The following is a 27,507-nucleotide window of genomic DNA, read 5'->3' as shown; positions in this document are numbered from 1 at the left end:
CGTTCTTTTGGGTATATACTCAGCTGTAGCATTGCTTGAGTACTCATTGTTGAGTAGTTCTATTTTTAGTTTCTTGAGAAACTGCTAAATTGTTCTCCATAGTGGTTATGCAAATTTACATTCCCACCAACAGTGTACGAGGAGTTGCCCTTATCCACATCCTTGCCAGTGTTTGTCATGTCTTTGGGATAAAAGCAATTTTAACTGGGGGTAACGTGATATCTTTGTAATTTTTATTTGCATTTCCCTGATCAATGATGTTAAACACCTTTTCATATACCTGTTTGTATGTCTTCTTTTGAGAAATGTCTATTCAGATCTTTCGTCCATTTTAAAATTGGATTGTTAGATTTTTTTCTCTATAGAGTTAATTGAGCTACTTATGTATTCTGGTTGTTAATCCCTTGTCACATGGGAAGTTTGCAAATGTGTTCTCCTATTTTCTGGGTTGTCTCTTCACTTTGTTGATTGTTTCCTTTGCTGCACAGATTTTTTAATTTGATGTGATTTCATGTGTCCATTTTTGCTTTGTTTGCCTGTGTTTGTGGAATATTATGCAAGTAATCTTTGCCCAGTCTGATGTCCTAGAGACCTTCCCCAATGTTTTGTCATAGCAGTTTTATGATTTGAGGTCTTAGATTTAAGTCTTTAATCCACTTTGATTCCATTTTTGTATATGGAGGCACACAGGGGTCTAGTTTCTTTCTTCTGCATATGGAGATCCAGTTTTTCTATTACATTTATTGAAGAAACTGTCCTTTACCCAATGTATGTTCTTGGCACCTTTGTTGAAAATGGGTTCACTGTAGATTTTATGGATTTATTTCTCTGTTCTCTATTCTGTTCCATTGGTCTATGTGTCTGTTTTTATGCCACTACCATGCTGTTTTTGGTTATAATTCTTTCAGTTTTGTTCTTTTTTCTCATCATAGCTTTGTCTATTCTGTGTCTTTTGTGGTTCTGCATAACAGTTACAATTTTTTTTTTTTTTTTTTTTGAGATGGGGTCTTGCTCTGTTACCCAGGCTGGAGTACAGTGGTGTGGTCTCAGCTCACTGCAACCTCCACCTCCCGGGTTCAAGTGATTCTCCTGCCTCAGCCTCCCGGGCAGCTGGGATTACAGGCACCTGCCACCACACCCGGCTAATTTTTTGTATTTTTCATAGAGATGAGGTTTCACCATGTTGGCCAGGCTGGTTTCGAACTCCTGTCCTCGTGATCCACCTGCCTTGGCTTCCCAAAATGCTGGGATTACAGGTGTAAGCCACCCCACTTGGCCACCATTTTAAAAAAAGAAAAGAATGTCATTGATATTTTGATAGGGATACATCACAAACAAAAAGGTAAAAAAAAAAAAAAAAAAAAAAAAAAGAAAAAGAAAACACAAAAATCAGTTTGTCATGGTTAATTAAACTGGTTGGGATTTTTATAATTCTCTTTTACCCTTCTACCCTTCTACCTGAGCATCTGGTCAATCTTGGCTGAACATTAACTAACCCCTTACAAGTTTCTCACTTAGACTCCAGGTATAACCTCTTGGATTCAGGTCAAAATTGCTTTCTCAATAATTATCTTAACCTCAATCCGGCAGTCTCCCCTTACTTTGCTTAGTAGTTATTTGGCAATTCTTTTTTTTACTGAACTTTGTTCTTCCTTAAAAACTGTGTACATAGAGCTTCTCTCAGTTTCCAAACATTTTTTCTCCGATTGTTTCTCTGGTCATGTGATGTATCTTTTCCTTGCCTGTTGTTTATTACAAAAATCTCTCCAGACTGGGTCAAAATTCCATCCTTCTGGGTTCACATATCACTGCCTCCAGCTCAGGCACATAGTGCATTTTTATTAAAAATATAGCACAGGAACAGAATTTTGGTGCTAACAAGAATTGTACAGTTCATTACTTACCACTTGAAGAGATTTTGTCTTGTCTTTGTATTTTCACCCTTGATTACTGGAAAAATTCAGCAAAACCTTATTAGAATACTTTTGATACATAATATGGTTTGGGGATTATTTTATTTGCATAACTTTGTATGTTCTTTAAGCTAGAACATTCTCATTGGTCATGCTGGCTGGGAGAAGAGAAGCCAGAAGAAAATTCAAGTCACTGTTCAGTAAGAACAAATGTTCACATTTGTGCTGGATGTTTACATCAACATGGATTTTGGCAGAAAACGTCCCATCAATTTGATGGATTTTACTGGTGATGAATGTACTTCCAGAGAGCTTGCAACAACCGCTTAGATATAAATGGATATTTCTGAAGTAATCCTTTCTTATTTGTTTTCAGTTCTAGTCCCTCACCAACAAAATTGTACCCTAGAATGATCTCATTAAAACATATGCGATGTAGAGACTAGGAAACTTTTTAGTAACATATTATACATGTGACCTAATTCTATACTGGTTTTCCTTGTCCTGATTCCATTCAATAGGACTGTTAGGCTTATGGTTCTACCTACTTACTGGAACTGGAAGGAAGCTTCTGCTTGACAGAGCTGGGTCAAAGTAAATGATTTTTTTCATGGTTGACTGTCTCCAGAGTTTATGTTGAAATCATCAAGTACCTGAGGGATGAAGTCAATATACTCATTTTGCATGTTGCTGGCAGTAAAATTAGGTAGAAGAAAGCAAAATCTAGGAAGGTTTTTATGTTTGTTTAAAGATTTATTATGTATTATGGTTGTACCTAATCTTCTTGTCATATAATTTAAATAAATAGGATAAATATTTTTAATGCAAATCCAAACTGAAAATTCACTTTGCAGAGATCATTAGCATTTATTTCATGTCATTTTCCTTCTATACTTTTAAAATGCAAATACCATAGGAAAATCTTCTGGTATATGCTCATGAGAGGGAATTTGTTGCTTACTGACTATTTCGTGTTTTACAATTGGCTAGTCAAGTGCTGATTAATGAACCAAAAGTCTGTGTTTGAAAATAAATTTAACAGCTTTTATACATAAGCTAAGTTTATGTAAAGTGATCTAGGAGACACATGGCCTTTGTGCTCCATAGCCCTCGCTCAGATTCTGAAAGTAAACTATGTAAATGATCTAAGATGTCAGATCAAACAATTTCAGCGGTTTTCAACCAAGGAAACTATTGAATAGACATCTCTACTATGATGAGTCATACATCATACCATAGTACTTTACTTTGTTTGCCGTTTACCTTGTGAAGGTATATTTGCTGCCGGAACCATGGTGCTGCATACAGATCAGAGAACATCATATCATTTAGTTCTGTTTTTAACCTCAGTATGCCTTGGTTTCCTAATCAGGAAAATGGGAATAATAATAATAATAGCTACATTACAGGTTTGTTTTAGGGATTAATTAAATCAAAGAACTAAAAACAATGCCTGGCACATAGTAGGTGCTCAGTGAATCATAAATACTAGTACTAATAATAGTGATGCTTTCTCTTTAGGTCTAGCTTTTCTTTTTTCTTTTCAATATACAAATTATAAATTAACATTATTCATGTCTATCATTGGCATTTAAAGAGACTCTCATTCATTCATTTATTCATTCCCTTCTTCTCTCCCCTTTCTCTCTTACCTTGTCCCTATTTCCTTCCCTTCCTCTACTGTATTTCCTTGACTTGTTGCTGTCTAGCTGCAGCAATGTATGCAAACCAGGCAGGCTCTAATGGCTAAAAATTGGTTTGTTTGGGCTACATTTAAAGCAATTGGATATGTAGCAATTTGAGGTGGGCTTTGACCTAATGGGTCCTATCCTGCTGTGAAGAAGTAAACAACATATGGCCAATATACTGGGGTCATCTTTAACCCATTTATGTAATATATACAAAACTATATAAGACCTACTTCCTGCCTTAGGAAATTCATACATTCTAGTGGGAAATTATTACACTATGGTAAATGCTATAATCAAGGTTCGAACTAAGCCCTTGGGAGTAATAAAACATTTCACTTTTGTGGTGTTTTCAGGTTTTTTCAAGTATATTGTAGTTCAGGAAGCACTCTACATTGTTGGCTACTGGCCACTGACATTATGTCATAACTTTTAACCTTGAAAACTGTGTCACCCTTTCGATATCTGGGTTACGTGTTCATATTCAGTTATGTTTGTAGGTTTGAGTCTACATATAGTTTCATTTCTGTATTTCATGTGAAAGAAAATGCCAGTCTTAGCACATTCTCTTCTTATGTTATTAATGGAGAGGGGGAGAAGTCATTCTAGTACCTTCCTAAAAAAAGTGATCACTATTTAAAGCTCAAGTAGGCGGCTGCTTGTGTATAGTTTATGAAATTTGAGATACTCAGAGCTCAGTGAATACCTGAAAATGAAGAGACCTTTTAACTTGGTGGGTCAAGTTTGACTTAAGTTCTTGAACAAATTTACTTTAAGTGTTCTAGAGGCAGTGTTTATGAAGGAGTTTAGATCCCAGGGAATTTTCTTTTTTTTTAATAGAAGGAATAAATTACCCCTTGTTTCCCAATTAAGACACCTAAGAAGCTTAATCTGTAATGAGGTCATCTGTGGTTACTCTCTGAAGCCTTATGTTGAAATAAGTGGCCAACTGTCTCTCTTCTGTCCTCTTATGTGCCAGTATTGCCAGTCCTGCCTGTAGAAAGGAAAAACCAAGTTTTTAACACCCCATATTAGAATGTGTATTTTCTACACAAACTGTTTCAAAGGAGAGTGGAGTTGGAATATTACTGACTACCAGTGTGACTCTGAAGGTGTATTATAGATTTTTACAGGATTTTAATAAGATTTTTTAAAAGTTGATTTGCGAAGTCAACCGTCATTGAGAACTTTGTTTCTGTTGGAAAATGTACTCGCAGAACTAACTCCTTATGTTGTATCAGGACTATAAAGGGCCCACGTATGAAGAACTTCAGTAGTCTTGATTACGGCTGCTAAATAAGTCGTTCTGTTAAAAATTAACTTTATTAGAAAATAGAATGATAATTGAAGAGAAGTTAATTTAGGAGTTTTGTAAAAAACTTGGCTATGATTATGGTACTGACACAATAATAGGGGGCTAGAACTTATGGCAACCCCGTAAGAGTAATTCTATAAAATTTTAAGCATATCTATATTTGTTTCACACTGATCTTCTGACTATAAATCATTCTGTCAGTTGCATAGTAACATATAAGTTCAACCTTCCCAGTCCCTAATTGGCCAAACTGTTATAAAACCAAATTATGCAGCAGTGAGGAAAATAGAAACTTGAATGAATGCTGTTGAAATAAGTTTAGAATGTCTCAAATTTCTCCTTATAATTCACACTTTCTCTGTTTTCAAAGAAGACCTCTCATACACACTGAGTGTTATTGGCAGGTTTGACATGGTTGGAGTCTTATGTGCTGAGATAATATGTATCTGTCATTGGTTTTCCAGAGTCCCTATGAAAGGGGTTGATTTTGCTGGTTGGAAGCCTTTGTTGGCATCAGCAAAGCCAGAGAGTTGTAGGCAAGGTTAACAGCCACTTCATATGTAATGGGTTTTTGCAAACTTTGATCTTTATATTGATATATAAGATACTTCACTGTTGTCTTAACATCTAGATGGAAAGGAAAAAAAATATGTTTTCTACATCAAAATCTTTAGACTTAAAAATCTCCATGATTCATGGTATTAATTAAAAGAGAAAAGAAAAATTTGCTTTAACCTGAATATGTATAGGGTCTTTATAAGGATTAGTGCTTGGGTTGCTTGTGAGTTTTCAGGCAAAGGGACACACAACTCAACTTTTTTATATTGCAACTGATCAGTGATTAATACTTATGAGGCTTCAGGGGCTAAGTATAGTTGCTGATTTATTTGTAGCTCTTACTCCACTTCAGTTGTTTAAATACAGTGAAAAGTCCATGGTGAAAAACACAGAGTAGAAGAAATTTGGGATCCATAAGCATAAACAGATATAAGTGTTGCTTTGCCCAAAATAATAAAAAGTAAAAAAATTAGAAGTAACTGTTAATTCATTATATTATTTGTAAAACACAGTGACATAAATGATATTTTCCTGCAATGTGTTATTTATTATTTTGACAAGTTCTGTCACTATCTTGAGAACGAATCTCTTATCCAAATTAAAACTAAGTAAAACACTATTTAAGAAACATGAGACAAAAGGTTTTCTCAGAGTTATCACTACTCAGCATAGAACCTGAAGCCTATTGGGGGAAAAAATCAGGTTTATAAAATTGAATAATTTTTAATATTAAATTTTTCCGAAAACACTTTTTAAATTTTCTGATAATTATTTTTTGTTGACCATATAATCACGTTCTGCTTAAGCTTTTACGTTTTAAATATTTGCTATAATATTTAGTGATTTTAAAAGTTCTTCCTGTGTGAGTCCAATTGAGCTGTTTTTGTTTTCCATGTGGAGAATGTTGTTTACTTTCACTTTGGAAATGATTTTTTATGGGTTGCACCATTGGATACATGTGTTCCAAGAACTAAACCACTGCTATACAAGTGAACTTTGAGACATGACCCATTCCTGAATTGGGGATGGTTTGCAAATTCAAGACTATCAGTTACAAGTACTAATAGTGAAGTTAACTTACATCACTGGCTGACTTTTATGTATTTTTTCCTACAAAAAATATATTATAATAATACCTTATTCACAACTCGCGTATAATTTTCAGTTTCAGGCAATTTATACTCTTGAATTTTTAAAGCAGTGAATCATTTTGTTTTGTCAGATTAATTTTGCAGCTACATCAGAAAACTAAATGATGTGGTTATTTGTAAAAGCTACTTGAAGTAGATAGATGGCAAGTCATCGTGAGGTGAAGTATCTCCACAGTGATAATCATAGCCATTTAGAGGTTATTTTTGTGTTATAAAGATAGTAATCATAACAACAGATATTTACATTACTCTAATACAAACAACAATCATATGTCTGGTTACATTGCTTCAATAACAAGGGTAATTTTAAACAAAATTATATATACTAACTGCCTTATCTATTTCTATTGCTACCATCCTAGACTAAGCTTTTATCATCTTATGACTGGATCAGATTCTGTCTCTGTCGCTCTCTTCCTCTCTCTCTCTCCTCCCCTTTGCCCCAATTCTGTCTATCATCACAGGTTTGAGTACTTACTATGTGCTAGAAATAGTGTAAAAACCTGAGGACACAGTGGGAATCGAGAAAAACCTAGTCTTTACTACATTGAGTTTACGGTATTGCAGAGAAGACTGATACTGATAGGTAATTGGGATTCAATAACTGGAATGTGTTGCAGAAGGGGAAGTTCAGGAACCGTGGGAGATTATACCAGGATCCTCTGTATCCTTAGCTGGGAGCAGAACAATTGAGTAGAAGATGACCATATAATTAGGAAAGAGGTGAGGTGGGATGGAGCAAGTGCGCTAAGCAGAGCCAAGAGCACATGGAAAGGCCAAGACTGAAAAAGAGCTGGAGCTCTAACCAGTATTGTTATAGTGATGAAGACTGTTCACACAGATTTCACAATGTAGACAGAGATTATAGAGCTTGCGTTCCAGTCAGACCTAAATGCTAATCTGGACTGTGTAATTTATTATTTTTGATTTAGGGAAATGACTTAATGACTGCAAACCTTTATTTTCTCATAAGCAAAACAGGACAGTGCCTTCTTGTACACAGGATTATCATGAGGACTTAAATGAGGCAATGCATATAAAGCTCTTAGCATAGTGTCCACACATGCTCAGTAAATGGTAGCTATTAGTTAGGTAAAATAGACCGAACTTGCTGATCCCTGCAAGCCTTCTTTTTAGCCTTTCATTCCTTTTTCAGTTTATTCTTAATATTACAGGTCCACAACTCTTTTCTGAAATTCTAAAATCTGAATGCTCTGAAAACAGACTTTTATCATATGGCCCCAAACCCCAACCTTCTTAAGGCTGTATAGGTAATCTTTATCCTGTTTTGTGGAATATCCATATTTTCCTTTTAAACTTGAATTCATTTGAGTTAATGTGTTACCCCAGATCCTGCTTAGTGTATTTTGTGAGATATGATCCACCTAGCATATTCCTTTCTAAAACGTGAAACATGCTGAGTTCCAAAACGTGTTTGTCTTGAAAGGTTTCAAATAAAAGATGGTAGATGTGTGCCACCCAAAGTCAGCTTTCTAAAATACTGCTTTCTCCATGTTTGTCTTCAAACCAGAAAATCATAAGAACCCCCTGTGGTTCTCCAATTTAGTCTAGACTATTCCTTGTGGTTTTCAAGACTGCCTCTAATCCACCCTACACATTCAAAATTTAATACCATTGTACTTGAACACTTTGTTTCATGAGTCTGTTCTCCTCCACTTCCTTAGTGCTGCTCTTTTTGTCTGACTTCCTTCTCTTTCTCTCTTTGTGGCTTTTCAGATCCTACCCATCAATTAGGCCACAATTCTTTGTAGTTTCTTAATGAAGCTATATTTATCTATTTCTTCCTTGAATTCTTATTGTACTTAAATGAATTTATTTACCAATATTTGAGCAGATATTATGCTCCAGCTACTGTTCTAAGTGTCAGAGATCTGAAAGTGAGTAAGACAGTTAAGTTCACTAGTGTTAGGGAACTTGTTTTCTAGAAGGTGGAACACAAGTAAATAAATGAACAGTATCATTTCAGATAGCAGTTAATGCTGTGAAGATAAGACAGGAGGATAGTGCCTTGGGAGAAGGAGAAGCTACATATTTGAGAAACTCATAGTTTAGCGTTTGGTTATTTTTGTTTTTATATGGTTAGTATTTTTTTTTGTTTGTTTGTTTGTTTTGTTTTTTGAAGGCTGCAATATAATAGTTTGATCTCGGCTCACTCCCACCTCTGCCTCCTGGGTTCAAGCGATTCTCCTGACTCAGCCTCCCAAATAGCTGGGACTACAGGCGCCTGCCACTATGCCCAGCTAATGTTTATATTTTTAGTAGAGACAGGGTTTCACTAAGTTGGTCAGGCTGATCTTGAATGCCTGACCTCAGGCGATCCACCCGCCTTGGCTTCCCAAAGTGCTGGTGTTATAGGTGTGAGCCACTGTGCCCGGCCTATATGGTTAGTTTTTACTCCCTAGTTAGACTGTAAATGCCTTAAGGGAAGAATCCTCAAACTTCTATGAGCCATAAAATGTTGCACATAAAATGAGTGCTTGATTAAGATTTGGTTGAGACATTTGTCCTTTTTTTGACAGAGAAGGTAAAAATCTATTCATTAAATATAGAACACTACTTGGCTAAATAATTGATCTAATGGTATCTGTTATGTACAGAGTACTGTATTGGGTTTTGAAATGTTTGTATTTGGGTAAAGCTAGCTGTTTCATTTCTGTTGCTTTTTATTCATAGACTAAGAAGAACTTTTATGTCCAAACAGTTTTTTTTTTTTTCCATTTGAAATGGTTGAATATTGTGCACCCCCAAACTTTGAGACAGGTTTCAGTTAATTTAGAAGGTGGTCAGGGCACAGATTGGTTTTATAAATTTTAGGGAGACATGAGGGATCAATCAATATATGTAAGAAGTACATTAGTTCCATCCAGAAATGCGGAGACAACTCAAAAGTACCCTCGCCCCTCCCACACCCTCCCCCGCAGGCGGCTTCCAGGTCACAGGTAGGTGGGAGTCAGATGGTTGCATTATTTTGAGTTTCTGATAAGTCTTTTCAAAAGAGGCAATCAGAGTATGCATCTGTCTCTATGAGCAGAGGGATGAATTCGAATAGAATGAGAGGCGGGTCCCAGCTTGAAGAGGCCCAAGATACTTTCCTTTCACTGTATAAAGCAAACATTTTTTCTATACCTGCAGGGGATGCTACTACTCTAAAAGCTGAATTATTCCTGCAGTTGTTTCTGCTTAATTCAGGCACCAAGTGACTTCCTCCAATTCATTAGTGTGAACATTTTTAAAGACCTAAGTGGCAGACATATTTCCTGAACCATTTTCCCTTGGTCCTGAAGCTGATCAGGTTTGTCACACAGGGACTGCTGGATTCCCATGTCATAGTCACCCTTCCTGGCGGTTCAACATTGAGCTTTATGGCAAGACAATTCATTTAAGACTGAGCATAACTTATTATGACAGATTTATCAAAGTTATTCAGTGAAGTAACAAAGACTTTTGCTTCGTGAAGAAAACTGAAACCCTGTACTGGGATGTCATATTTGATCTCTTATAGATAAATATTTTTTTCTTTATAAATTGAAAGAGCATCTTGAGAAGAAAATCGCAAAAGGATTTTTTTTTCTTGCCATAAAAATGGTGGAACGAATTTTGATTTGTAATAGCAAAGAACTCTGGTGGGTTAAAATTTGAGAATTTTGATTTGACAGTACTTCTGAGACGATGTGCTTATGGTCACAAAAATATAAAAGTATTGCTCTACTTAAATGATGAAATGGACAGTTCAAGATGTTAACAAAGGCACAGTAAGGTGGAGAATTGGAACTTAATATCTGTAACTTCATCTTCTCAACTACTAGGCTTTTGTGCTTCCAGGGCAAGGCCATATCTCTCTAAATCCCCAGTGCCTCGCACCACCACTTGATCTAGCATCTAATCTTAAGTGCTAATGGTGATAGAGGACTACAGTGCTTAAGATGAAGTGTAGGTGTCTGAAAATAACCCTTACTATTGGAGATGAAAAATGTTAGGGAATAGTTTTAAGTACACACAGTAAATAGTTCAATGATTGCAAAAGCGAAAATTTGTTTTCTGAAAGGTCATCTTAGACTCAAACCTGTACGTTGAGCTTAGTTCTTAAAATAAAATTAGACATAGCTTTCTTGGTGAAATTAAACACAACTGAGAGGTACTCAACTAACACAAAATATCTTTATAAGCTGAACAGAATGTTCAGCTTAGTTACCAGGTGATTGGCCTTGAGTTGTTTGGATTGGTCTTACTGGTTTTTAAAGTTCAGGAATGAGTATAGGATCTGAAAAGTTGCAAGGCAGGCCTTTGAATAGTAACTACTTCCCTCTGTGACTGCTGCTGATCTGGATAGGGATTGGGCAGGGATGTCGTCCAGAGAAATCAAGCCCTGAATCGGTGGTTGATGTTGATTACCTTTCGGACGTGGAAAATATATGACGATTATAATAGGGTATTACCATATCCGAGCTCTCCGAAGCTTTATATTATGATTGTTCTTTCACTCCTCTGATCTTCAAGTAGAGTGTAACCTCCTTAAAGGAACAGAACATGCTTGCCTTGTTTACCACTGTGTTCCCTGTGCCTAGTATTGAACAGGTGCATAGTAGATGCTTAAATATTTGTTCAGCTAAAGTGAAGGTTGTTTTTTGCGTCCTATTGTACCTGCTATTCTTTGAGCACAAGAAACTTAAGGTGAGTAAAGAGTTGACCCTTCATCTCTATTGTAGTGGCCAACTTACTCATTTTCTTTAGAAGAATATAAAATAGTCAAATAGTACAGATACTATTTTTAGTGGGTGGCGAGACTTTTGAATTATATGCAATTTAGTTGTCTAATTTCTGTGGTAGTAGAGTAATTGCACGATGTTTATAAAACATTGTATTACCATGTAACATTAGCAATAAGAGAGTTGAATCCTTACATCTTGCTGTTTTTGTTAATTTCTGCCTGATTGAGAAAATTAAAACTTAATTTTCTTACAATAATGACTCTTGCATTGCAATCACAACTTCAGCATTAGAATTTATAAGTAAGTCAGCCATTTCTCTTAGTCTTAAGGGGTTGAGAGTCTGGAGTGATACTTTTATAATTATACAATACTCATCTAATACTATACTAAGTTATATTTTTACTATAGCTGATCATAAATGAAGTTTAATAAACTCTGATTGCTTGACTAATGCATAATCTTATTGCTTTTCCAGAGTTGATTTTAATGAAAATATACGGTCACTATACGTATTAGTACAATATGCCCTCATTGTAATGAGCATGATCATTAGATTTGCATAATACCAACTTGCTAAAATGACTTTAATCAGTGCTTTTAATTCAGGAGTATGACTCTAATAAAGATTTTTGGAGGGGTCATTTTTGTTTCTGATTTTTTTTAACTCCATAGTAGCTCTGTAGTTTGTACACAGAAGTAAAATGTATGTTTACTTGGAAGTGGTGTTAGAGAGATACACCCACCTGCATAAATGAAATTTGAGAGCTTGCACCTGAAGAGCATCATTATAAATGAAAAACAAAATTTGGTGTTTCTGTTGTTATTCTTGATTCCTTTTATACCTTTCTTTTTTGACTAATATAAAAAGATAATTGTGTAGCAGAAATGATTTAACTTGGTTTGCAGATCATTGAGTCGTAACTTATACAATGATTTCAATGCATTTTTAATGTAAGTGGCTAAAAATTACCCCTTCTGAAATTCAGCCTCATGTTCAGGAGTGCCAGGAATGTATAGAGGGAGGCGGATGTTTCCATTTGAAATAGGACAGACAGGGTAGCTTCACTGAGCAAAACCTTGGAAGCAGGGTGAGGGAGTAAGCCATATGGACCATGGAAAAAGAACATTTCAGGCAGAGACAAGAGGCTGTGAGGTGATCAGTGTGACTGAAGGGACAGTAGTAGGAGATAAGGTCAGAGCGATATGGAGAGTGTACAGATCAGTAGGGCCTTGTAGGCCATTGTAATGACTTTGACTTGCACGAGGAGGGAAAATAGAGCCCTTGGAAAGTGTTGAGCCAAGGAGTGACATGATGTGACTTCAGTTTTCACAGTGTCACTTTGTCAGCTGTGTTCAGCATTAACTGTAGGAGAGCAAAGGTGGAAGCAACGAGGTAGATTAGGAAGTCACTACAGAAATCTAATTGAGAGCTGATGGTGGATTGCACCACATCTTTGCAGACTGCAGAATGACTATCATGGGACTGGATAGCTGCTTGGCTATTGGAAATGAAGGAGAGGAAGAACAACATGATGTGGAAGTCTTAAACCTAGACAAGTGGAATGCAGGTGGAGCCAGTGACAAATGTTAGTCTCTTGTTTGTAAAATGAGATAATGAGGCTTTTACTATATTATCTCAAATTCCATCTAACTTGAATAGTTTCTACCTCTATACTTTGTGGTTTAATATAGACAAAAAGTATGTTAATTCCAAAGAAGAGTAGTGAAGGGAAGAGAAGACTTCAGTCTCGTCCCATAAGACCAAGTGAAAATACTGCTAGCAATGTTTTTTTTTTCTTGTGTCTGTCTCCCATGATTAAACTGTCAACATGTATTCAATTGAGATACAGATTTAAAACATTTTAGACATGTGTACCTTAACTTAGATAATTTGACTAAAGCAAATAGTATTTTCCCTTAATTTATATTCTTGCTTTGGAGATATAGATGGGTTTTCAGCCTGGAGTTTATAACCCCGAAAGGTGGGAAGAAAAGGAAAACAGTGGTCACGTGAAGAACTGTATAATCTGTCTCAAAAACCCAGGGGGACAAGCACACATTGGGGTGGTAGCAGGGTTAGTTGAGACACTTTTGATACTTTGTCATTTTCTCTCTGATTTGGTATTGCAGGAAATCATGAAGCTGGCCATTTGTTTAAAACAGTTTTCTATAACCCACTAGAAAAATTAAGGAGAAAATACCTGGTAGAGAGAGTTGCAGGGTAAATTCATCCTTCTTAAGGTGGTTTCAGTTCTGATATAAATAATCCCAACTTTTTTCCTAGGCGGTAAAGATTGATTGGGGTTTGTGTCAGCAGGATGTGATGAAGACATGGTACAGAGATTAGAAGTTTAGATCCCTGAGGGAATCAATGGATTAAAAGTAGTAAAGAGTTATATATAGAATAATATGTTTTCCGCAGCTGATCTGGGGAGGATGGTCTTTAGCAGCATTGGATTGGTGGTATTTAAAGACAATTTTCTGAGATCCTGAGACCAAGCAATTTTCATTTACCTAAAACATAATGGAGCCCTCCCCACAGTGAGAAGACCCTATTTTTTTAGTGTGCATGACCAAGTTGATATACATTATTCAGTTTCTATTGCAAGAAATAAATGTATATGATCTGGCAGAACATTAAATTCAATTTCTAACAGACAATTTAAAAAATCTGGTTCTTGGCCTGCCTCGGTGGCTCATACCTGCAATCCCAGCACTTTGGGAGGACGAGGCAGGCAGATTACGAGGTCAGGAGTTTGAAATTAGCCAGGCGTGGTGGTGGGCGCCTGTATTCCCAGCTACTCATGAGGCTGAGTCATGAGAATTGCTTGACCCTGGGAGACAGAGGTTGCAGTGAGCCAAGATGATGCCGCTGCACTTCAGCCTAGACAACAGAGCGAGACTCCGTCTCAAAAAAAAAAATCTGGTTCTTTCCTAATCACACCCCTAATTGGTACTTCAACATGTTTATAATAAGAATTATGTTTCATGCCCATCATATGTTATTGTGAGGTCTTGAACTATCTTCTGAATCATGGTTACTACATTGTTAGGTATTGCTTTAATATTACTGTACTCAAATTCTTCAAATAATGGTGTCATATATGTTCAAATAAGTTTAATTTTATTTTGAATATTGTATTAAAATATTTGTAATATGGTTCTAAGAATTTTTTTTTTTTTTTTTTTTTTGAGACGCAGTTTCGCTCTTGTTACCCAGGCTGGAGTGCAATGGCGCGATCTCGGCTCACCGCAACCTCCGCCTCCTGGGTTCAGGCAATTCTCCTGCCTCAGCCTCCTGAGTAGCTGGGATTACAGGCACGCGCCACCATGCCCAGCTAATTTTTTGTATTTTTAGTAGAGATGGGGTTTCACCATGTTGACCGGGTTGGTCTCGATCTCTTGACCTCGTGATCCACCCGCCTCGGCCTCCCAAAGTGCTGGGATTACAGGCTTGAGCCACTGCGCCCGGCAAGAATATTTTAAAAAAATAAGTTCACTTTTATTTAAACTCTTTATAAAAGTGTCCTTTAAATATCCATCAGGAGTAACACAGTTCTTAGGCCACACTGTTTCATTATATTACATTCATGTTAAATGTGACATTTTTCCTATTGTAAATGTTGTTGTGTTTTAAATTTAGGTATCTTAAAAGCATGAAGATTCATTTCCAAACTTCTATATTACTTGCCAGAGCATATGATTTTGTTGTATCTTTTCTCACATATCAGCACTATAGTAGTGACATCTGATCTAGATCTGATTTGGGACCTTGGGAGCCATATTTAAAAACAAATGAATACACCTTTGCCAAACCTTCATTTTTAATCATTAAAAACTTTTTTTCTTTAAAGAATGTATTGTTTTTATGTTTGAACGTTCTGGTTCTTTTTGACTGTTTACAGTTAATAAAAATGAAAATTATTAAATTATTTTCTTGTTTAATCTATGAATTTCTCATATCTGATTGGCATTTCTTCTTTTTGTTTATTTCTTTTTGGTTTTAATAGAACATTCAAATAAAAACTTTGGCAGATGATGTGGTAAGGTGGTCTTAGCAGCATGCTATTACATTACTTATGCATGTTGCCTTTTTATTAAAATAGGTGGACATAAAAGCATTGATATATGTAAGATATGAAATGTCTGGATATTTACAAAGTATAGAAGAATGGAATAATTGTCAATAGAGTGACTTCCTTTACGAATATTAATAGAAACAATTATATGAGATCCCAACAGAATTTTGATATCATCATCCTGATATTTACCTTAACCAAATGTTTTTTTAAAATCTCCATGTGAATCTAGACTCTGGAAAACACAGATGCTTCCTTTTTTGATGGCCAAATAAATTACAAATATATTGAACATTAATGTTGGAGGAAATTAATTTCTGTTAGAAAGGAAATTAAGTTGATTATGTTGGTTAGATAATATGCTACTGAATTTCAAAACCAATATTTTAAAGCTGAATTCATCATAGTATATCTTATTAAAAGTTATGGGCTCAAAATTTAAATATACCCTTTTATAGTTAAACTATAAAAAATGGTATTTTGAGCATTATCAGTTTTTTCTATGTGAAATTACCTATCTACAAATAATGTAAAGAAGTATTCTTAGGGCTCAAAGGAGATGAAGGTATGTGGCTTAACTACATTTTCTTACCAAAGTATAGCTGAAATCAAAAGCTAATTTTTTAGATAAACTGAAAGTCACAGTAGAAGATCAAATATATATGTTATTAATGCTACTCAGTAAAAAGGTAAAAAGGCTAATACTGCAAAAGTAAATATTATGTGATGGGAAAGGAGAAGAGATATGTTGATTTAATGGTCAGTTGCATATTTAAATGCTTTCATGTCCACTATATTTTTTAGTGAAATTTGATTATCGGATATATCCTCAGCTTATTTGGGATTACTTAACTTTTCTTTTGAGTTGTTTGAAGATATACTATATAACTAAACCAACTTAATTTCCCTCAAAAAGTTAAAAGAAAATGTGAAAATATAGTTCATGATGATTAGAAGAAATGAATCTTAAGTTAATGTGAAGACTGGGTGAAAGGAGGGAATTGGTTTAGATTATTTTTCAAGTTTCTTCTCAGCTCTAAAATATTATGATTTATATAATCTCTTTGTAAGCAACCATGTACTCAAATCACTTTTGTGATCCTAAATAAGCTGCTTAAAACTGCTCGTTTCTTTCGAAGTATACCTTTTAGTTTTTATATTCTTTGATTTAATAAAATAAAAGGTATGCTCATTAATGAGGAGTTCACATAATTTTACGTAAGCTATGGTAATAACTTTTGTGATGCTTTTTGTATTGTTGAAGTAATTATATAAGGATTCTTGTAACATGGTAGTGAAGATGCACTGTACTGATATTTAAAATGTCTGCTTGTTTAATGTGAGCTTGATGGTATGCATGTGCTTCCTAACAGAAACCATAATAAAACTGAGTTGCATTCAGTTTTATGCACATTACTAATTTTCGATGTCTCATGTTTTGTGGTTTAAAATAGAATATCCCATTTACATGCAATTGAAGTCATTAACTCAGTTTATAGCAAGCTAATTATTAGAGATTTTACATAGAATCAATGGTTCAAAGTCAATATCCATAAAACAGCAAGTTCATAATAATAATATTTGTAGGAATAAGAAATTTGTTTGTTATATTTCCAGTAAATAGAAAGGTGATATTTTTATCTTTGTTTTGCTTTGTCATTGGTCCCAAATTCTAGGGAAGAAAAAGCTGGGGGAAAATAATAATAGTAACAATAATAATAAATAGCAGCTAAGTGCAATAAACATATTAACTTATTTAAATTTCACAGTAACCCTATGGAGTAAGTAATGTCATTATCCCTATTTTAGAGATAAGGAAACACAAAGAGACCAAGTAACTTTCACAGGGTTACTCAGCTAGTAAATGGCAGAGCTTGGACTGAAACCGAAGTAATCTGTTTTCAGAGTCCATGCTCTTAACCCTTCTACTGCCACACTGACAAATTGTTCAAATATACTTGTTGCAATTTTTGCAGCTTGAAGGAGAAAAATATTACCATAATTTTCTCTTAGAATTGGATATCAGTAGCTCTTTTTAGTTTTCTCTTTTTTCTAAAGTTGCCAACAAAAACACATTCTCACTCAAACAACCAACAGGACTTTGATCCGAGCCTTTTTTTCCACATATTTACTGTGCAAAACAAAAATGACAAAGGACTAAGTTTTACTTTTGAAGAATACTTTTCACCCCCAGAGTTCGGAGGCTGAAGAGCTACTTCAAGTTTTCAAAGTAGTACAATCTCTAACTGGAGCTTGCTGCTTAAAATAACATTTTGTCAAAAGACAATAATGATATATATTATACTAAGTACCATTTTGATGTTCTTCATGTTAGTGGTTCTTGATCTTTTTTCTCAGGGCTTTTTATTTATTTGTTTGCAGCGTGACCGAATTACAAGTTTTAGAAAATCTACTGTCAAAAAAGAAAAACCTCTTATTCAACATCCTATTGATTCTCAAGTCGCGATGAGTGAGTTTCCCGCAGCTCAGCCATTATATGATGAACGATCTTTGAATTTGTCAGAAAAGGAAGTATTGGATCTCTTTGAAAAAATGATGGTAAGTTAGACCCCTAATTTTGATGTAATTTTAAAATGTGTGTGCCCAGAATACGAATACGACTGAGTTTTAAGTAGGTGTGTTTGTGAAAAGACCAGAAACTTGATATAACAAAACTACTGGCAAAAGTGTCTGTTTGTTTTTCTTTTTTTTTTGGCAAAAATGTCCTTACCTGTCGGTGTCTTCCACTGTGAGCTCCTAAAAGTAGAAGCAGTTTTATTTATCTTTGTTTTCTACTGTTTAGTAGTCTCTAGGACATTGAATCAATTTTTCAATGAACCGATTTGTGTGTGTGTTTCTATAAAGCAAAAGAGGCCTAAGTCTACTTTGCTGAAAACAGCACAAGATCTCTTGTTGGGTATATGAAATAGAGTTGGGAGGGTAGAGAATAACAATAGAAGGGACAGATAAATTAATTCATCTAAGTTTGTTCTATTAGCAACATTCACACAACCTATATTTTCTAGCATTTTTTCTATGCTTAATAGCTTGTGGTCTAAATAATTTCCTATATTAGGTAATGAATGCCATATTTTGAATATTCAGAAGTTTATGGCAGGTGAGGGGGGGAATGAGGCATTACACATTACATTGGTTAATTTGACCAGAGAAGACTATTCCTTCCATCTAGCCACAGCTGGCATTTTGGCTGTTCCCCTGAAGCAAGTCCTGGCATTTTTACCCTCTAACTCTTCTTCCTGCTTCTGTGATGTACCCTTTTTCCTGCTGCTCCTTTCATGCTATCTTCTTTAAACCGTCTTTCAACAACCTTTTCTCTTTTGAAGTCTGTTATCTGCTGACCTTCCTTGTCCTTTTCCCTTTCTGTTCATTTTTGTGACTTGTTTCCTAACCTCTGACATTTACCTTTATATATTTAGCGAATTATACCTATGACTATACCTTGGACTGTGTCATCCTTTAGAATAATTCCACCTCTAAGGTCTTTAACTCCGAAATTTTCCTTGGAAGCTAAACAATTTACACTACATTTCCAATACCCTTAATTTACAGAGCATGTATTGTGTAGTGGTTAAAAACTTGGACTTTTGGGTCATTCAGAATGTTTGTGGCATTCGTTTCCTGATCACCTAGATACCCCTCAGTTTATCACCCTGGTGTCCTTAATCACTGAAAGCAATGATGACAATAAGAAACACAGAAACATTCCTTGAGACTATTACCACGTTTAATGTTTTTGAATCTTTCTTCTCTTTACATAAAAATTATAATCATTGCTTTAAGCTGCTGACAATTTGGTTACTACCTTTTGCAGTATTGAAATAGTTCTCTGAGTTCATCTATGGCATTACCCTACTCAGTTATCTTACACTCACTGTTACGGGGCCATGTTCCCCTCACTGATTATCTCATTCACTTCTAATTTCTTGCCAAATCCCATTGGTTTTGCTTTTGTAATAACTTATATCTGTGTCCTCAGTCAGCTTCCAGCTGTTCTTGCCTTACTTTAGATGTTACCCTCTCTAATTGTTTCTTGTGGCTACTAAAATAGCCTCCTAAGTGGTCTTCCAGGCTTTATCTATTCCAATCCAGTATCACCCTACGATTTGGACACAGAGTTCTTTTCTGAAGGCCCAGGTGGGCCTTTATGTTTTCAGAGAATCAGTTTGTATGTCCCTACTCTGTTCCTTCAACTATGCTCCTAGATGCCTTTCACACCTTTGCTTTGCTGCTACAAACTCAGAACTCTTCCCCATCTTTATTCTTTGCTGATGACCTTGCTGCTTAATTTACTGAGTAAATTGAAACATTCAGAAGAGAACTTCCACAGGCTCCCACCACCACATTTACCTTTTAGTATCTGTATTCACATATCTGTCTTGCTACTACCTATCACCATAGTTGAAATTTTCATTTCCCCATTCTTCTACTTGTGTATAAGTTTCCATTCCTTTCCACTTACTCACAGATATTGCTCAATAATTTTCTCTTCTCTCTCCTACCATTCTGAGGAGCATATAAACATACTGTCCCATTTTTCAAAAACCTTCACTTGACCCTTTCTCTCTTGCTTGTTATCACTCCATTTATTTACTCTCCTTTGAAGCAAAGCCCCTCACAGTAATTTTATTTAGATGCACTGCTTCTAGTTTCTATAGTTTTTTTTTTTTTTTTTTTTGAGATGGAGTGCAGTGGCGCAATCTTGGCTCACTGCAACCTCCATCTCTCAGGTTCAAACGATTCTCATGCCTCAACCTACCAAGTAGCAGGGATTACAGGCACATGCCACCACACCTGGCTAATTTTTGTGTTTTTTACTAGAGATGGCGGTTTCACCATGGCCAAGCTGGTTTCGAACTCCTGACCTCAGGTGGCCTCCCAAAGTGTTGGGATTACAGGCCCAAGCCACTATGCCTGGCCCATTTATGTTAGTCTTTAATTTTTAAATTTATGTACAAGATTTACGGTGTTTTTCAAACTTTGTACATTTCTACTTTGTGGTTTGAATATCCTAATGTTTTATCAGAAAATTACTATTTCCTGTTTAAATGTGATGTTTTAAAAAACAGATTTGCTTGTTGGATTCATTAACGTGATTTAAAGAACTGTACAACTTTGTGCCACATTTTCCCTAATGGGAATTTTTTTCTTCCATGGGATTTTTGAAATAGGATATTAAAGAAATATATTTTTCAGGTACTATCATACTGGATTATAATTTTATTTGATGAATCTCTTTTATGTTTTTATGTGACCCACATACTTAAACATTATAGACTTGTATATGCAGATATTAAAAACTTATTTATATCTAGTAGTGGGATTGCTGGATCATATGGTAGTTTTATTTTTAATTTTTTTTTTTTTTTTTGAGTCTCACTCTGTTGCCCAGGCTGGAATGCAGTGGCTCGATCTCCGTGCACAGCAACCTCTGCCTCCCAGGTTCAAGCAGTTCTCTGCCTCAGCCTCCCGAGTAGCTAGGAGGCTAATTTTTGTATTTTTAGTAGAGACGAGGTATCACCATTTTGACCAGACTGGTCTTGAACTCGTGACCTCATGATCCACCTACCTTGGCCTCCCAAAGTGCTGGGATTACAGGCGTGAGCCACCGTGCCTGGCCCTATTTTTATTTTTTTAAGGAACCTCCATGCTATTTATCATAGTGGCTGTACTAATTTACATTCCCACCAACAATATATACAAGTTCCCTATTCTCCACATCCTGGTCAACAGTTGTTTTTTGTCTTCAATAATGGCTGTTCTAAAAGATGTGAAGTCATATCTCATTGGTGTCTTAATTTGCATTATGTTAAGTGAAATATGTTAGGTATAGAAAGATAAATCCCGCATGATCTCATTCCTATGTGGAATCTAAAAATGTTGATTTCATAGAAGTAGAGATTAGTATAATTAAAAAAAATAAAAAAATAAAGGTATGCATATGTATGATGTATACATATACAAAAAAAAAAAAGAAGTAGAGAGTAGAATGGTGGTTACCAGGGTCTGGGGTATTTGGGCAGTGGGGAGAGGGGGTAGGTTGGGGAGATAGTGGTCACAGGATACAAAATTGCAGTTAGATAGAGGTATAACTTCAAGAGATCTATTATACAATTTGGTGACTATTGTATTTCTGAAAAATTCTAACAATAGATGTTAAGTGTTCTCACCACAAAAATGACAACCATGTGAGATAGTGCACATGTTAATTAGCTAGATTTAGTCATTCTACAATGAGTATATACTTCAAAACATCATGTTGTGTGTGCTAAATACATACAATTTTATCTGTCAATTAAAACATGTATAAATGGACATATATTTTTAAATGACAGTATAATAAGATATCAGAAAATATGGTTTGATTAAAAGTAACAACCAAAAGTTTAACTGAAAACTTTAAAGGTTATATCTCTTCGAGAGAAGTCTACTTATAACCTGAATATTACATATTTTCTATATTATCTTAGTTTGACTGTAATAACCTTACAGTGAACAAATTATGAATAACTGTAGCTTTCATCTACTGTATACTTATAGCTAAGGCTTGAAACTAAACCATTTAAATTTATTATTTCAGTTGATCCTTAAGACAGTGCCGTGAAGTAGGTAAGATTGTTATACCCCATTTTCAGATAAGGAAAGTGAAGCTTAGAGAGAGGTAAGAAAATTGGTTCATTAACTTGATTAAGCTAGTAAGTGGCTGAGCTGAAACTTACAATTAGGTACATCAAAATCTAAAACATTGACATTTTTGTAACATCTACCTTTAATAATGCTTCATTTAAGCTCAATATAAAATTAGTACATTTCCCTTGGACACATATTGAGGAGAAGTAGAAGGCAAATCAGAGGTACATTAGAGTGGTAGGTGAAGCCAACCTGGGATGGATTATTTCCTACTGATGATGGAACATTGTCTGTAATTGTTTTTACAGAGCATCGATTGAAAAGAACGGGTACAAAAATCTAGCAATGGAAAATTGTTAAAAATGTCATTATCACAGTTGATAGGGAGAAAGCACTTAAGTCATTCTGTTTCTAAAACACAGAAGTGGACTTCCAGATACAAAATTTCTCTTATTTTACTTCTTGTGGGTGTCCTTCCTTGTACAAATAATGTAAAAGCTGTTCTTGTCATATTTGATGGCTCTTATGAGAATTGTCCTTCTCTTGGGTCTCTTGACGGTACCCATTTATTGTGCTGTTTCTCTTGATTGCCTTTTCTAGACTTTAGAGAATTATAAAGGTTTAGACCATTTGGTCTCAGTACTACATATTTATTTAAGGATAACATACCTCGAGGTATAAAACATTTTAAATAATTGCAGCAAATGGCACAACATTATACACAGTACTAATATATGAGATGCTTGACAAGAAATAAATTGCCTTGTAATTTACTATTTAGAATTTCTGGGTAATGATGTGTTGGTGAAACTTTTGATTTAAAACTTAAATAAGAAAAGACAATACTCAAATATAATCATTTCTTACTCTGAAAATTGAAACTGTTGTTATGCCTGAGGATCATATCGGTGAACAGCAGTTCTCATTGGATAGGCTTGTAGATACAGATAATTGAGCTAAATCTAAAATTACTGCAAGACATTTTTTTAAATTAACTCTTTTTACTTAATTACTAATAGATCATTTCACAAATCACTTGATTCTTCATAGCTAAGAAAAATCGTGAAATGGGTCCAGGTAACTGAAAGATCTGAATAGTCTGGTTTTACTTTAGTAGTGTATTAGTAGACTACTAATGTCTCATTGACCCTGGCATCTATTCTATGAATTGGCACATCAATTTTTGTATTGGACTTATTCAATGATGCAATTATAAAGGGACTTTCTGAGTAATGGTATCAATGGCTATGGCTGACAAGTTTGAAGTTCCAAATTTGAAATAAATATTTATTTTTTTTGTTTATTTAGACACAGGGCCTAGCTTTGTTGCCCAGGTTGGAGTGCCATGGCACAATCACGGATTACAGCAGACTCAAACGCCTCAACTCAAGCCCTCCTCCCACCTCAGCCTCCCAAGTATCTGGGAATACAGGCATGTGCCAAATAAACACGATTTTTTGTTAAATTTTTTTGTGGAGATGAGGTTTTGCCATGTTGCCCAAGCTGGTCTCAAACTCCTAGGCTCAAGAAATCCTCCTGCCTTGGCCTTCAAAGTGCTGGGGATTATAGGCCTGAGCCATGTGCCTGGCCTTGAAATTTCTTGATGATTGTTTATTTTATAGAATATAAGCTCTTTTATTAAGAGCGTGTCTTTCATAGTTTGTAAAACTGAATTTTGCATTTAGAGTATGGTTACCAACTAATTGAAAATTGAGAAGTAGTTCTTTTACTAAAATTTTCAAGAATTAAAACCACTGCTTTTATAAGATTGTTACAATGACCTGCATAGGGTAAATCACACTTGCTCTTTAAGATTCTTGTTCCCCTCCCCTACCCAGAGTCATGTTTTCCAATCTTCCACAAGTGGGTAAAGGTAGTAGGATGACAATACTCCTTCCACGTTATTATTATTGGTAATTATTTTTGTTGTTGTTTCTTATTTTTTTGAGATGGAGTCTCACTCTCTCCATTAGGCTGTAGTGCAGTGGTACGATCATGGCTTACTGTGGCCTTGACTTTCTGGGATCACACAATCCTCCCACCTCAGCATCCTGAGTAGCTGAGACTGTATGCATGTGCTACCGTGCCTGGCTAATTGTTTCATTGTTTCATAGAGATATGGGTCTTGCTATTTTGCCCAGGCTGATCTCGAACTCCTGGGCTCAAACAGTCCTCCTGACTTGGCCTCCCAAAGTGCTGGGGTTATACTGTACCTAGCCTATATTTGGTGATTTTTAAAGATGACTGAACTAAAGTGGTTCATATTCATAACTCTTTTCATATTGATCAGAAGCATTTTGTATTGCTTCTAATTAGGATTGGATAAAATATCTCCTCAATTCCACTTTAAATGTAAGGAAATTAACAATGCTGTAATTTAATAACTCTTCAATTTAAGTTGTCATAACCTTTGAGCTTACTGAAAATGACTGAGCTGTTTTTTGTACATTGAGTATACTGCGTAGGGACTGTTAAATGCTTACTAGTGATAACTTTACATCTAGACTGAATTATGCAGTTAGAGTTCTTTTTGGGAAGAGGAGCGTTGGGAGAGGGGAGATGTTCATTTTAAGATTAAAAAAGTAAACCCATAGATACTTCTAGGGAGTTCAAGGTGTAATTTGATTTCTATTAGCTAACACAAGGAGCTCTCAAGCGGAGGTTCAGGTTGCACTGGCAACATACAGATACGTCAATAGGGACTGTGCTCTAATATAGGTAATTAAATAGTTTGCCTTATGCAAAAGATGAGGCTAGTGATGATTTATGATTAACTTCTAGCCATATTTCATTTCAACCTAATTTATTAAAGGTAATGTTTAATAAATGATTATACATGCAAATTTGATGTTTACACTCTTTTCTATTCAGCAATTTATATTAATATACTTTGCATTTTTGTCATAATTTAATGATAGTAGTTATATGCAATAAATACTAAATTATTCCATCTGCTATTACTCTCATAAGTAATCTCAAATCTTTTAATTTTTGTTCTCTCACCCTTTCATTAGAGAGAATAGTTGGGTTTGAACACCAGGTGTAGTACATTAACCCATGCATCCTTGTTCTCTACTGACTGCTATTATGGGTTTCTTTTCTCACCAAACCCTAGTCTTTTAGAAGTTAGCTTGGATAAGAATCTTTTCATGCCCTCAGCATAAGTAATTTTAATTAATAGTTAAGGTACCACAAAATAAGTTATTGGTAAACTAGGTCTTAAAGTCTATAATAAGCCGTGAAAATAGTTGTCAGAAATGATTCGATTCTCAGTAATTGTCTAGACAGCATAATTTCCATAGGTTGCATTTACATTTTCAGTATCTTTACTCCATATCATTAGACTGAGATAATGCCAAAAGCATTTCTAGACAACATGTTTTATTTTCTTATAAAACTCGCGTGAAGAGCTTATAAAGGAGGAGCAAAACTTACCCAGTAAACAGATCTAAAAAGTAACTAAATCTGGGTCGATTTTAAATTTTATTGCCAAACATGGTTTTCAAAAAATTGATTTTAGGTTTAGGGGTACATGTGCAGGTTTGCTATGTAGGTAAATTGTCTGTCACGGGTTTGGTGTATAAATTATTTTGTTATTTAGGTAATAAGCATAGTACCCAATAGGTAGTTTTTCAGTCCTCACCTTCCTGCAACCCTCCACCCTCAAGTAGGCCCCAGTATCTGTTGGCCAAAGGTTCACAACTGAGGGAAGAATAGGATAGAAGTTTCAGGAAGAGGAATTAAAAGAACCAGGTTTGCAAATTTACTCTGATTGTTGCTGGTAAACTTCACAGTTCACTGGCTTTGTTCTTGGTTTGTACAGAGAAATGCTTTCAAAAACATTTCTTCCGTTTTGAAGGATTCTACTAGTATTTATTTGTGTGAGTGTATTTAAGCAGTTTATTGATATGTGCAATGTGCCAGGTAGGATGCTACATGTTAGTGTAAAGATGAATGCAACACCTTCCTTACCCTCAGAGAGCTCAGCATTTACTCAAGGAGAAAAGTAAATCAGTGATTTCCATAGTCCTATAATAGTTGTGAATAGGCTACTTTGGGTACTTAGCCCTGTGCAGGGGCTCAGGATGGAAGCAGAGAACATCACCTCAATACACTGTGAAACCCAATGTTACTTCTGAATTATCCATCTTTATTTTTTGGCATTAAATATTCTTGAAATTTGAACAATTTAGTTCATCAAAGTCTCATGCCATCCATATGTCCAATACTGTTTTAAGGTCTGAGAAGAGAACAGTGAACAACTCAAAGAAAATCCCTGCCATCAAGGAGCTTATGTTCTGGCAAGGGTAATAAGGCGGAGTTATCAAAGAAAAAGAAAAGACACATTTCTGTGTCATGGTGAAGTTTATTTGACAGCTCTCTACTGAATGCCAGATACTTTGTTAGGTACAGCAGACATAAAGATGCCAAAGATATTATCCCTGCCACAAGGTTTTTATTTTGTGTAACCCGCTAGCTAAGAATGGGTTTTATGTTTTTAAATTGTTACACAAAAAAGACCGTTTCAGGACACATGAAAGTTATATGAATTTCAGTGTCCACAAATAAATTTTTGTTGAATGTATCCATGCCCATTTGTTTATGTATTGTCTGTAGCTCCTTTGTGCTACAGTAGAGTTGAATAGTTGAGACAAAGACTATATGGCCTACAAAACCTAAAACATTTACTGTCTGGCAGTTTACAGAAGAAGTTTGCCAACCTCTGGGCTAGTCCAAGAGTCTCTAAACCTTTTATTTCCTATCCCATGAGAATATATATATATATATATATATATATATATATATATATATATACATATATATATATATGTATATGTTTGAGCAAGTATATATATATGTGTAATTTTTTTGAGACAGAGTCTCGCTCTGTTGCCCAGGCTGGAGTGTAGTGGTATGATCTCGGCTCACTGCAACCTCTACCACCTGGGTTCCAGAGAGTTTCCTGCCTCAGCTTCTTGGGTAGCTGGGACTACAGGCATGTGCCACCATGGCCTGCTAATTTTGTATTTTTAGTAGAGACGGGGGTTGGCCAGGCTGGTCTTGAACTCCTGACCTTAGGTGATCCGGCTGCCTCGGCCTTCCAAAGTGCTGGGATTACAGGCGTGAGATACTGCGCCAGACCAATATATTTTAAACATCATATACATGCATGTATATACTAATATTAATATGTACGTTATAAAATTGACACAGTAAAAATGAGAAAAACATGAACAAGATTTTAAAACAATTTAAAATGAGTTTATTTCTTAATTATACAAAAGTCTTTGCTGTCATGATTAATAACTTTTTAGTGAGAACAGTGTCACTGTGTCATTTTTAATGTCTTACTTAAAAATAGGCAGTAATTAGAAAGTTTAGCTCCAGGTTCATTTTATTTTGATATTTTGTTTAATTTCTGTCG

General features: G+C 35.3%; 1 protein-coding gene across 5 annotated transcripts in view; it reads left to right on the top strand.

The window, feature by feature from the left end:
• Positions 1-27,507, top strand: part of DIAPH2 (diaphanous related formin 2) — a 914,837-nt gene that overhangs the window by 29,672 nt on the left and 857,658 nt on the right. For 4 of the 5 annotated variants that reach the window (XM_074391644.1, XM_074391643.1, XM_074391647.1 and 1 more), the window contains exons 2-3: positions 15,366-15,398; positions 17,817-17,993. In XM_074391644.1, coding sequence (XP_074247745.1) covers positions 15,366-15,398; positions 17,817-17,993 — 210 coding nt within the window. The remainder of the gene's footprint in view (positions 1-15,365; positions 15,399-17,816; positions 17,994-27,507) is intronic. The other variant, XM_074391645.1, reaches the window with a different exon arrangement.

The sequence above is a fragment of the Saimiri boliviensis genome, chromosome X, assembly GCF_048565385.1.
Source record: "Saimiri boliviensis isolate mSaiBol1 chromosome X, mSaiBol1.pri, whole genome shotgun sequence".
NCBI lineage: Eukaryota > Metazoa > Chordata > Mammalia > Primates > Cebidae > Saimiri > Saimiri boliviensis.
This window is presented reverse-complemented; position numbering and strand designations above follow the sequence as displayed.